This window comes from Pimephales promelas, chromosome 4, assembly GCF_988280905.1.
Source record: "Pimephales promelas chromosome 4, fPimPro1.hap1.1, whole genome shotgun sequence".
Classification (NCBI taxonomy): Eukaryota; Metazoa; Chordata; class Actinopteri; order Cypriniformes; family Leuciscidae; genus Pimephales; species Pimephales promelas.
In genome coordinates this window covers 21,669,762-21,683,125 of record NC_142772.1, presented here as the reverse complement: position 1 = coordinate 21,683,125, position 13,364 = coordinate 21,669,762, and the positions used below count along the sequence as shown (strand labels likewise).

The following is a 13,364-nucleotide window of genomic DNA, read 5'->3' as shown; positions in this document are numbered from 1 at the left end:
TTGTACTTGCACACTGGAAACCTCGTCAGTTTCTCATTCCCTGACAGATTCGCTTTAAGGGAGTCGCCTAAAACAATAATAAAGACCTATTGTTCTCGAGCTGACTTAAAAGACTATCTGGGCACACATTTACCCGCCTTCGCTTCACCCAGGTACACATCATAGCCATCAACGTACACATCATTCCCATCAAAAGTTATGCTATCAGAAATCCTTGAATATGGGTGGCGTTTTTTCATCCTGGATGCTGATTCTGACAGAGACATATAAAAGAACAGGTAGTCGAATGGAAGAACACAGTGGTTTGAAGCAGTGACGGTTGTCAGGGAGGGAGGGAGGGAGGGAGGGAGGGAGAGAGAGAGAGAGAGAGAGAGAGAGAGAGAGAGAGAGAGAGAGAGAGAGAGAGAGAGAGAGAGAGAGAGAGAGAGAGGCAGTCTATTTTGTATGAACAGCACACTCTAAAAGCGCGAGACACGGCACAGAATTTAGGAGAGGTAGACACGGCCTAAACCTGAGTGTGCAGCCACGAATCTGCAGCCAATTAATGGAAACCCATTCATCCATTTTATCACCCCATATATGTGCGATATATATATCACACCTTCACACTCATACACTCTCCCCTGTCTACCTTGTAGCCTGTCAGGCTGTTTTTAACGGCAGTCCGTCAGACGGGCACCTCTGTGGCCTCGCTAATTTGGGTTCATTGGATGGCAATAACTTAATTTAGAGCCTCATCTTTTGGGGCGTTTCTTAATGAGGATGCGCTGTGCAATAACGCGCCGGTTATTCAGGTGGGAGCAACCAGCACCGTGCACCAATGTGTTTAGCCTCCAAGGAACCCGTTAAGCTTGATGAGACTCATCTATAACGCGTGATTGAATACCTATAAGCTTCTGACGAGACAAACCCGCGCGCAACGGACTCTCAAGCCCTGACTGAAGAGTTCTTCAGCCATTCCTCCAACCTCACATAACACAGAATCAAGAGGAGAGTGCATAATAAGAGTTTTAAGGCACTGTTGCCTGGTTTCATTGAAAAGGCCTCTTGTTGTTTAGAGAGGATCAGGTTTTATCGTGTCCTAACCCTGGGTCGCTGGATATCACGGTGACCCGCCTGGCACCCTATGTGGGAATTCCATCTCTAGCTGTAAAATGACAGGTTGTAACGCTCCGAGCGCTCCGGTTACTTATGTGACCTTAACCAAGTGATTTAAGTCCAGGTCTTCTGGCCCTTGCTCTTAAAGCCCCCTATTAAGAACTGAGTGGCGAGAAATATTTTTAGACAAGTGTGGGACTACAGGACCTATAGTGATGCGTGCTAAAGAATATAGGCCTCACTGCAGTTAACTAACCCTCTTATGTTTCAAACCTGTCACAGCCAGCAACTGTTAAATGGGCAAAATGGACATTATAAATGCTAATACCAATATTAATACTAATATAATATTATTATAATAGGCTACTAATACCATTAGACTAATTTACAATTATTTGTCAACTTTATAGAAACCTATTAAAGATCAGGTCAAACATCTGTTTTACATTTAGAAACGACGATAGAATAGCCTAATAATAATAATAATAATAATAATAATAATAATAATAATAATAATAATAACAACAATAATAACAATGATAATAATACAACAACGATTCAATTAATTTGGTAAATACTGCCATTGCGTTATAGGATAACTGACATCTGAGAATAAACAGTTTTCGTGTCATGTTTAATTTTTAATTTGTCCTGCAACAGTTTTATGCTAACGTTAGTAAAATATATTAAATCCTACAATTGAAATATTAGCTTTATGCCAACAGGCGTTGCACTTTAGGGGAAAGAAAAAAAAAACATTTTTTTCTTTTTTTTTTAGATTTAGATGGACCGTGTTCTTTCATTCGTTGTCCTGTTTTATGACGCATAATATATTTGACGGGAATTTATCTTTACATAAAAGTTGATTCGGAGCTAATAATTGTTTTGATGCCTTCTCGCAATTCCCTTTCATCACATAAACTGAATTCAGAACATTATATTCTCTGACCTGCGCTGAAATCAGTTTATGCGGGCGCCTGCTCATATTGTTGAATCCCAAAGTCCGTTTATCATTGTCCAAGAAAGAGCAGTGCAATATTTATCCAGAAAAATATCCCTCTTTTATTGTATTTATTATTATTTTCCCAACGGATCTGTCAGCGTGTTAAATGAAGCACCTGAGATCCCAGGATTTGAGACTACAACAATTACTCTCAAAACGCAAGAATTCGAGCAAGTGTTTCCAAAAATACTGCATAGCAACACAGGACAAATTCAATCTCTGCGTTTTTTGTCTACTCTTGCATACTATGACATCCTCACATAACTTAATGAAAGTTGCCTTCCCTTTTCCCTTTCAGAAAGAGGCGTGTGATCCATTTTGTGCAACGTGCTTCACTCAATTTCACACACACACTTTGTCTAAAAAATATCAGAATCCAAGAAAGAAGGGGGGGGGGGGGGGGGGGGCAGAAACCTGAAAGAAATCATTAAAAGCCAAGCCTCTGCCAGCAGCAGCTGTCCAGTTCTGTGTGGCGTGATCACCCCAACCATCTCCCACTCTCATGACACATTACCGGAGCTCCAGTGAGCGCCAAAGTGCGTGCGCGCCCGCGCGTGTGGGTGAAAAAGGGTGTGTGGGGTATGTGTGTTAAGTGAACTAATAGCAATCAATCAAAAATGGACAGTGCGGGAGACAGACATATTTTAGATAGATAGATAGATAGATAGATAGATAGATAGATAGATAGATAGATAGATAGATAGATAGATAGGTAGATAGATAGATAGATAGATAGATAGATAGATAGATAGATAGATAGATAGACAGACAGACAGACAGACAGACAGACAGACAGACAGACAGACAGACAGACAGACAGATAGATAGATAGATAGATAGATAGATAGATAGATAGATAGATAGATAGATAGATAGATAGATAGATAGATAGATACTGAAGTGGTAGAGAGAGAATTTGAGAGCGAGTTGTATTTTTTTTTCTTCTACCGGACACAATAAAACATCGATTGTTGCGGTTTGCTGACCCGTAAAATTTGGGGGCTAGATTTCCCTTCAGAACCGAGCATATAATTATGCAAATAGAGATCTGACAGCGATCTGGTGAAGTAGTCCCGAAGACAAGGGCCCGGAGGAGTGACAGTCCAGCTTCAGCAAGTGCTCGGCTCTTTGAGAATAGTTCATATTTGGCGGCGCATGAGAGAATGGGAGGAGACGAGAGCGTGTGTGACAAAACGGATAAAATTGAAATATCAATCAAGGACGTCATAGACTTCAAACACACAACGTTATTTTTGCAGTCAAGTGTCACTCTTGTGGAAGGGAGTGTGATGACAAAAAGTGTTGAGAATGAAATGAACACATCACATGGTGTTTAAAGTAAGACAATTCTAATGTGAGATATACTAAGTTTTAGAGTCATTGCTCATTCGTTTTGCACAAATCCCACCGACAGCTGACACACTTAGGTTTTACAAATTTCAGCGGTGTTAAAACAATTAGGAAACATTACAAAACTAGTTTGGAAAAGAAGTAAGAGAACGCTTAGCCTGCATGTGGAATTTTTGCAAATTCTATTTGTGTGATATTGTGTTATGTTATAGAAATTATATCTTCATGGCTTGAGTTTATCACTGCAGCTATGAGCACAGCGTATATGCTTATTCAGAAGTTTTTATTTCCATTTATTACTATGCAACTATTGTATAGCCAAAATGGCGCGTCGCTTAAATTACTCAAAAATGCCAGTTAAAAAATATATTCATTCAGCATATGACTTGAAAACACTTCTGTATATTTATTTCTGAATTACAAGACTTTTTGTGGGGAGAAGTTTATTTGATACAACTGTCCTAATTGTAGTAAAATTGCTTCAAAAAGCTAGTTACAAAATAAATGTTAACTTCATTATTCCTTACAAAAAACTTAACATTTTGTTTTTAAATTATTATGATGTGAAAACTTTTTACCCAAAGTCAATGTGAAGCAACAAAACATGCAATAAGACATTTTGTTAAGAAAACTATAAAATAAAGTGGACAAAAGCCATATATATCACTTTTTTGTTTTGTTTACATTTGGAAAAAGTACATGAAAAGTTAGGCTATTTATAGTTACACCACTTTAATAGTCTTGAACAACATTTCTATACAGCAATATATATATATATATATATATATATATATTATTCATCTAATTTCTTTGAAACGAACCGCGAATTTAATTTTCTAATGATTTTCTCCTAGCTCATTTTCATCCTTAATTTTCGTTAATCTCTTGGGATTTAATTTCCGCGGGTTTCACGAGTTAAGGTCTAAAAAAAGCAGTTGAAATAATAAAAAAAAAAAAAAATAGGTGCTATAGACATGGCTTCATCCGATACTTCTCTGTCTTTGACTGACACTTATTTTGGTTAACATTGGTCTCATTGTAAAGGGCTCGGCTCGATCTAGACACAGATATCAACTTTCGTGATAGAGTTCCACCGCTGATACGTGAGAAGAGCGAGTCATTCTCCGAGCAGGCTCACCTTCCCTGGGAACAGAGCTGAGAGGAGAGCCGCTGGAGCAACAGGCTTTATCGGGCTCCGAGGATCTTTCCCCCGTCAGGTTGAACTTTAACCCGACAACTTCTTGGGTTGAAAGTGATGCCTTTACGATCATTACGTTGTAAATAAGAGTACCCTGTGCATCGGTGTCTTTAAGTGCAAGGTGAGATATGTCTATCAAGCGGCTCGCAAAGGTGCATGTTATTTTACATGTTTTATTAAGTACAGATAAATAGATAAAAAACAAGACACTTATTGCAACAATTAAAATCAAATATCGTTACGCAATTTTTTTATAAAGAATTTTATTTAATTACAGAAAGTATGAAGATCCTTATTACACTCAAATTATATGGAAATGAAGTGAACGAGTAATCAGGGCACACAACTGCCATCAATTAAAAGACGAAAGACTAACATATTTGAACGATTTATGAAAAGTGAAGTTAAAGTAACATCATGTTTTCATTGAATGCATTCCCATCGAAAGCTAATCAAACTTATTTATAGCCTACAATTTAAAACAATTACACTTGTGGAACAAACAACACAATTCTTCAGAGTGATTAAAATGCTTTTTAAAAAACATAGAATCTCGTCGATTAAAATATTATTGTTTAAAATGAGTCCTAATTTGCAAACCAATTAGGTTTTCGATTTGGTTTAAGGCTGCACTTAGCGCGAGAGTGACATTCACATATGGCTTGTCAGTCTACGCTTGAAAAAAAAAAAAAAGAGTAAAAGATAAAATTTGTGTGTGTTTTCCTAAGGCAACAATATTGGGATAAAGCAATTTTAACGAAACAGTATAAGCAACTTGCAGTTGATCAGTGGCATCTAATGAATATTTGCAGGTATATTAAAAGTTGAATTCATTGTAAAAATAGTTTCAAAACATGAAAGCATCTGGGGTCTTGCATTTCTTCCATTGTAGTTACATCTCTATTTTGGATAAAAATAATATATGAAATATGCATAAAGCACTATTTACAATGCTTATAACTTGAGAAATCCAAATAACCAATTACAAATTCTAGTTTTAAAAATGATGAGACCAGAGGCCTTACTGAGAGATTCATTTTCAAGCTAAAGCAGAGTGATCTGTTGACATGCCTGAGCGACATATCTTTAAGCCTCTGCTAATACCACATTGTCCAGGAGACAATGTTTCTTGTCTTGGCTGAGACAGTAACATCAAGTATTTAGCAGAGGATGACAGTGAGGTGTTAAAACAGTCCGAATAGTCATTGACTCAGCAAAAAAAGGGCAGGTTAAATTGGCAAATACCTCAAGGAATGGCTTTTGTACTTTGGAAAACATTAAATCTCCCTGATCCTGGCGCATAAGATATTCCCAGACTGACAAGTCGGCTCCGTTAATGGGAGATATTCCTAAAACTCATGCTCGCATAAGGTTTTAAGGGATTTAAAAACAGAGGAGGATTCTTTAAATCTGTCATGCTGTCAATGGCTTACTTCATTGTGTTCATTCTTAATCTAGTCTCAAGATAGCCATTGAATGGATGGGTGAGTCGGCAAGTTGCTTTTTCCCAGTTAAAGTTATATGTATGGAACAAACAACCCGTAAGCCTTTAGCATCTGATATACAAAATTCCTAAGCGCTCCAGTATTTTAAAAGCAAGAAAGATCCCGGTCAAAAAGAAACAATGTGGGGGGAAATCAATACAAAGACTTTGCAGGCAGGCACTAGGACCTGCCAGAAATGTGTGTGTGTGCAGGTGCTTCCCAGGCATTAGCTCAGTTCAGGACAATGTCAGGATAATTAGAGGTGCATCAAGAGGCGGTGTGCGGCGCCGCCTGTCAGCCTTAATCTGGCCACCGATGGGCCACCACCAAATCCACACAGCGGCCCACAGGAGGCACAAGCAGTGAAGCCATATTGCTTTGACAGTTGCACTCATCCAGAAGTAACGCAAAACGCTATTCTGATGTATACATGCTGACCCTGCGCTCCTCAGAGTTACAATACACTGGGAGGAGGACTTCAAGGAGGAATATCTTTCATAAAAGAACAGAGGAGAAAAGCAACTAAGAGGTTGACAAAGCTGGGCTGTGGGATCTGTGAGCCCTCTATAAGTCGTCGTGTTTTATACGGTGGGAGCTGCGTGTGGTGACCGGGCTGGAGGAGGAATCATCCTCTTGGTCCTTGAGAGCATTGCTAAAGAACTTGAAGATGGACTGGAAGCTCTTCCATGATGTTAACTCGTGCTTCTCGGTTCCTGCAAAGCACAGAACGGCAGGGTGGATGTGAAAAACACATAGATAACAATGTTTATAATCACAGTAAAGATATTCACACAAAAGAAGACGTTCTGGAATCTAAACCTAACCCTACTTTGTACACTGTCAGAAACAAATTGCAAAAAAGGAGCTTAGATACCCCTTTTCCAATAAAGCATTTTGAGAGCTGGTTCGGAGCCGGTGCCTGTGCGCGAACCAGTTCTTTGTGTTTCGACAGCCAAAGAACCGGTTCTCGGCCAGGAGAACTGGTTCCAAAGTGGCACCAAATCTTTGCTGGACTAGAACCGTTCTTTTACCACGTCACGCTTACGCCGGGGGCTGGGGCAGGTTTAGATGTGTTCTAAACATCTTTTCTGACCATAATATAGGATCGCAAAGCCAGGAGAAACAGTTGCAGAAACAAGGTGGAGTCTGCCTTTGTAATTGTTATGCTTGAAGTTGGTGCAAACGTTTCTTTTTTTAAATTTTTTTGATTTAAAACATTATAAGCAAAGAAGAAAACAGTCATAATATAGAACAAATAAATGGAAATAAAAAAAGACACAAGACAGGGGTACACAAATAATCAGAAAAGATTACATATCAAACGAAAAGATTGAAAGACTTAGATATTTCAATTGTTTTTAAAGCCTTCTTGGTTCACAAGTTAGAGATAATCCCAAAGTAATGTTGTACTTGCAAGCGTTTCTAGCTAAGACGTATACACACTTACGTAACAACGTCATTCCCTGGGCGCTCTAGTCAGTGGAAAAACAAACAGGTTCTGGAAAGGTTCGCAAGTTGAACCAACTCCGAACCAACTTTGAACCATCACCAGTTCCGAACCAGTTTTTTTTTTTTGGTGGAAAAGGGGTCAGAGTAGTACCCTTACTAAGAACCTTTTAGGGGTCAAAAAGTTGTCATTTTAAAGGTCTGCCTCAGTGACAAGCTGTTGTACCCCCAAAGGTGCAATTTGTGTACACCTTTTCCTGATAGTGTATGGACAATAAGACATTTTTGAAACATCTTCTATGTTCTGCATAAGGTTTGGAAGACATAAGGGTGAGTAATTGATGACAGCATTTTTGGCCGAGGTAAACCTTTAACACTTCCTACTGAGGTCTCTAGGGCACTTAGATTATGAAAGATATGTGAGGACCATTCATACTCTAAATATTTTAGTGCGTCTGTTGCCAAGCAAAATCTTTGGACTCGGTGTCATGTGCTATGTGTACCGAAACAACGGTTTCCATCTATTAAGATACTGTGCACTTAGAGACAATGGATGTAATGGCTACTATCCATGGAAGATTACATTTTCTCTCTCTTGAGTTTGATACACCTATCAGTTAATCCACAAAACGGCTCAGTTTTCCCGCAGTGGCAGCGGGTTAAAGAATTCCCATGTTTGGGTCATTGGATCCAGGTGAAGTGACATGAACACCTTAAGTCCTCATCAGACCTTTCAAAGTCCCGCAAGAGCCTTTCACAGTCCTCATAATGCAGCACTTTCAGACAGGTATAGCGTCTGGCGGGGCGAAAGCACCGAAAGAAGTACATTTAGTCTGTTTATTTATTGTGCTATTTGTGAGAAAGCATGGATAGAACTTCGGCTAGATTAATTCCATTTTGATCAATTAAGATTGCGACTGCCTTGATATATGTCTGCGTCAGTTTCTGTGGAACAAAGAGGATCAAACTGATGTGCTTTCCCCTCCTCAATCACGATTTTTCATTCTTTTCCCTCCACATTGCAACTGGTGCATGAACTTGCCCGGAGGGATCCAATTAAAGACCAACTTTAAGGCCCATGCCAAAAAGTGTACTCAGATGGCCATGATATTGACCTCCATGTTTATTACATTGACCCTAGTCTGGGAAGTATTGATGAAGATAGCTGTGGTGAGATGGGAAAGAGGTATGTGTGTGTGTGTGTATCAGAACGTTGAGTCTTTCTAGCTCGGCCAATGATCAGTGCCTCAGGTCAAGTTTACCAAGCTGACGATCAGCGAGTCGATACCTGCTGCCCAAACAATCTCTTTAGTGGTGTAGGTCCTGGCACAACACCACTCTAGAGGAGAAGACATTGCCTCCACTGCTCTTATTTATAATTCATACCCAATTTGGAGCACACAGCCTTTACTTTCCCTCCACTCCAGGCTCCCTCACCTTTCCCAACTAACCTTTTATTTGTCTCTCCTTCTTTGTTTTTTTCTTTTTCTATTCCAGGACCAATTAAAGACGAAGGGTTCACTTTTTGTTACCTTGAACCTGTGATGAACCCCTGATCGACGAGAGCGACTCATACTGATCCCAGCCACGGGGTCAGCCACAGTGCGTCTCCGAGCAGATATGCAAATGCAACGAGCCCCCGTGGCGACCCTGCGGGAGCTCCGCCCCTGCCGGCGACATCACCTTTGATGAGGGTTCACAAGCATGCCTCACTAATGACCCTTTATTACTCTACCTTGCCATCTCTTAATTGCCAAGATGTGTTGAGTGTAATCAATAGTGTATGTGTGCCGCGGCGTGTCACGGTTACGTCATCCGCTCGCACAGACACACAAAGAATGGGGAAGAGGACAGCCGTGCCTGGCTAGCCCACAAATTAAATGAATGCCATTTAAAGAGATGGCCATTGATTAAATGTCATCTTTCAATAAAGAGAGCAATGTCTACCGCATAGAAGTAGGAAAAGTCTCTTGTTCTGGTTTTCCTTTAGTTTTCTTCTTTTTCTTTCTTAAGCTCGTCTGGGAGATTTTCTGTTCTTGAACGTAAGATGGATAGGGCTTATAATTCCTTTCATGTCTTACAAATAAAGGCATGCTACTATTAAAAATCCATTAACATGCATTCGGGAAAAAAGACTATTAAAGCAATGACAACTTTTACGCTGCAATTACAATACATGGAAATTACGGCAATAAATAAAATGAACTTTTACTTAATTACATAAAAAGCTTTAATCATATATCCTATTATAACATTTTAATAATAATCTTTTCCAAATTTTATTATATATATATATATATATATATATATATATATATATATATATATATATACACTTTGTGTTTTCATGTTTTTTCGGGGGACTCTCCATTGACATAATGGAATACTGTACAAACTGTATATTCTATCCCCTAATACTAACCCTACCCCTAAACCATCCTCATTACAGAAAACTTTCTGCATTTTTACATATTCAAAAAAACGTCATCACAGTATGATTTATAGGCTGGTTTCATCATGGAGACCAAAAAAAAAAAATATCCCTTCAAAGACAAGGATTTTGAAAATTGCCATCTTTGTGGGGACATTTTGTCCACATAATGTAGGGTTTACCAGGACACACACACACACACACACAATAAATACTAAACCTGAAAATTCAGTAACACCCAAATTCTTAAAGCTGAAATTTTAGAATATGACATGTACAAACTACTGTGCTTTCTGTGAGTATCATAATTATGAGTTTTACATGTTTAATTGTGCAATTAGAGAAAGAGTTGCACCTTTCGAAAACTCACCAGCAGGCAGGCTGTCATCCACACGACCCTGACACCTCACAACATACTCATGCCTACAAAAAGTGCTCACACACAATGTTTTGATATCCTCATCTTTAACAATGCACCTCACAGTATGAGCACAAACGCACCGGCACTCACACCAGGCCACTGTTATCAGCGTTACTTCATACGACTCCATTTGGCCACTGTATTTGTAATAATGAAGCTTCATATTTCACTACCCCATTAAGACGTCTTCCAGATGCAGATCCAAATCTTTATAATGAACCATTCCATGATTCAGCTGGATACCTTTGAGGATAATTTAGTAGTTCTTTGATCTCACTGTGACAAATAGTGTTTGAAACAGTGTCCCGGTGACAACCACACACACACTCTCTCTCTCTGTCTGTCTCTCTCTCTCTCTCTCTCTCTCTCTCCTTTATACACACACAAACACAAGCACTCTTTCAACATTCATGTCAACAATAAATCAAGGAAGACAGACTTTAGCTATCGGCAATTCCTTTTTCTCTCTTCACCAAAAGCGTTACAAATGGTAATCGTGTGTGATGGTAAAATGCTCATGAGTGAACGATGCTCGAGTGAATGAGCAGTCAAAGCACCGCCGCGAGTAACACTCGGAGAGAGCAAAAAGTATCAAAGTGTGCTGATTGTAATTGGTCTCTGTCTGTAGCGTGGCATTCAAATGCGCATCCTAATTGATTGAGCACTACTGGCATATTCTATATATTTGTCAAAATTGTTTTTTACGTGTTGTAATTACACAAAATTACAGTATCTGATATTCCAGTCATAAAAATATTCCTCCTCTAATTGTTTTAGTGTGATTGTTTGCAGTTATGCTAGCTTTATGTTTTTTTTGTGTGTGTGTGTGTGCATGTGTAAATGTCTTCCTTTTACAGTAACAGTCAAAAGTTATGGATCGGTAAGATTTTTTATGTTTTTAAAATAAGTCTCTTCTGCTCACCAAGGCTTCATTTATTTGATTAATATAAATAATAAAAAACAACAATAATATTTCGACATATTATTATGATTTAAAACAGCTGTTTTCTATGTGATATATAGTAAAGTGTAATTTATTGCTGTGATCAAAGCTGAACTTTCAGCATCATTACTCCAGTCTTCAACATTTCTCATTATTATCAATGTTGAAAAGAGTTATTTAGAGTTTTATTTCAGGATTCTTTGACGAATAGAACGTTCAAAAGAACAGTATTTATCTGAAAGAGAAAATTGGGGTCTGTAATAATTTATATTTTATTTTTTGGGGGGGGGAAAGAAATAAAAGAAACTATTCATTAAGGATGAATTAAATTGATCAAAAGTTACAGTAAAGACATGTATAATGTTAAAGATTATATTTCAAATAAATACTGTTCTTTTGAACTTTCTGTTCATCAGAGTCCTGGAAAAAAAATCCAAATATTATAATGATTTCTGAAGGATAATGTGACACTGAAGCCTGGAGTAATGATGCAAAAATTCAGCTTTGCCATCAAAACATTAAATACATGTTAAAACATATTAAAACAGTTGTCATAATATTTAACAATATTACTGTTTTTGTTGTTGTATTTTTTTATGAAATAAATGCAGCCTTGGTGAGCAGAAGAGACTTCTTTTAAAACATTACAAAATCATACCGTTCCAAGACTTTTGACTGGTAGTGTATACATTGCACATCAGCACAAATATATCCTTGAATTTTTCGACACACAGTGTGCTTATACTTTTCCTCCAAACTCGAATGAACTAGCCAGAGTAACACTAGCAGGGGGAAACTATACTTTGCACGAGGCTGCAGAGCCTATTTGCTATCTGTGTCCCTGTTGGCACAGGGGTTAGATTTCCAGTCCTAACGCTCTCTGATATTTGTTTGCTCTATGCTCTAGCGGTTTGGCGGTTTCGCCATGCATGCCTGAACATCTGAGAGGCGATCTGAGAGAGTCGGCTTGAGGACAAACGAGGCCAGAACAGGTGTCAACGTTCTAGCACGGCGTGTTAACGCGGATCTCTGTGATGGAGATGCTACGATTCGTGACACAACTAATTAAATCTAAATATACTCTATAGCCAACCCCCCATCCGTCACTCCCCCGACGCATAAACCCACTGCCCTCCGAGAACACGGCTCATCCCTCTTCACATTAGGTGGCAGGAGCGGATATTACCGTTGCAACTAGAGCGTGCTTTGTTTGCATTATATCTAATTAAATTAATGCATTTGAAAAAAAAAAAAAAAAAACACTTCAAATTGCAAATAGAAAAGGGAAAAAAATATGCATGCACACCTACGATTTCATCACAAAGTCTCTCTGTCAATTGGCCGAACGCAGGACCTGAGTTGCGTTGGGTTCCCCCCTCCCTCTCCTCTGCCTCTTTTAATTACTTTACTTGTTATTGTTGTAAGAGCAAACAGAGGCAGAACTCATTACACATCCATAAATGAGAAAGCGAACGTGTGGCTTCAGGGCCTGCTGAGAGAGCCTACAATTCACTTATAAAGTTGGAAACAAAACGAGAAAGGGGTAAAGAGTGAGTGAGTGAATGAAGGGAGAGAGACAAATGCAGTTTCATTCCACTCTTTTCAGATTATTCAAGTTTGGAAAGGAGGAAAGGCTACAAGAGAATGAGCTCCAGAACACATTTCCAGTGTGTGTCCCTGAGCTGCTCCTCCCTTGCAGCGGTGAAGTTTCTTTTTTATTTTATTTTTTTTTATTTGAGAGAGTGGGCGCCTTGACTTAGCTGCAATAAAGACGGCAGGTTTTATAGAGCTGGAATGGAGTCTTTACGAGATAACCGGAGAGCAGGGGCCAGTGTGGGATGTGTATTGCAAGTGTTTGAGACTCTGGGGGATGCTAAGTCAAATCATACCGCAGGTTACTGTACCCACCAAAGGCACCCAGAACTATTGGCAGTGGTTTATTCTGTTGCAGTATTCAGGAGAGAAAATCTAATGATGGCGCTTGGGTGTC

The 13,364-nt window shown here is 38.9% G+C and overlaps 1 protein-coding gene across 1 annotated transcript in view; it reads right to left on the bottom strand.

Annotated features, from left to right (window-relative positions):
• Positions 1–4,895: 4,895 nt before the first annotated feature.
• The window catches only part of arb2a (ARB2 cotranscriptional regulator A), a 204,520-nt gene continuing 196,051 nt past the window's right edge, over positions 4,896–13,364 (bottom strand). Inside the window, exon 11 of the mRNA XM_039661736.2 lies at positions 4,896–6,846. Coding sequence (XP_039517670.1) covers positions 6,698–6,846 — 149 coding nt within the window. The 3' untranslated portion in view covers positions 4,896–6,697. The remainder of the gene's footprint in view (positions 6,847–13,364) is intronic.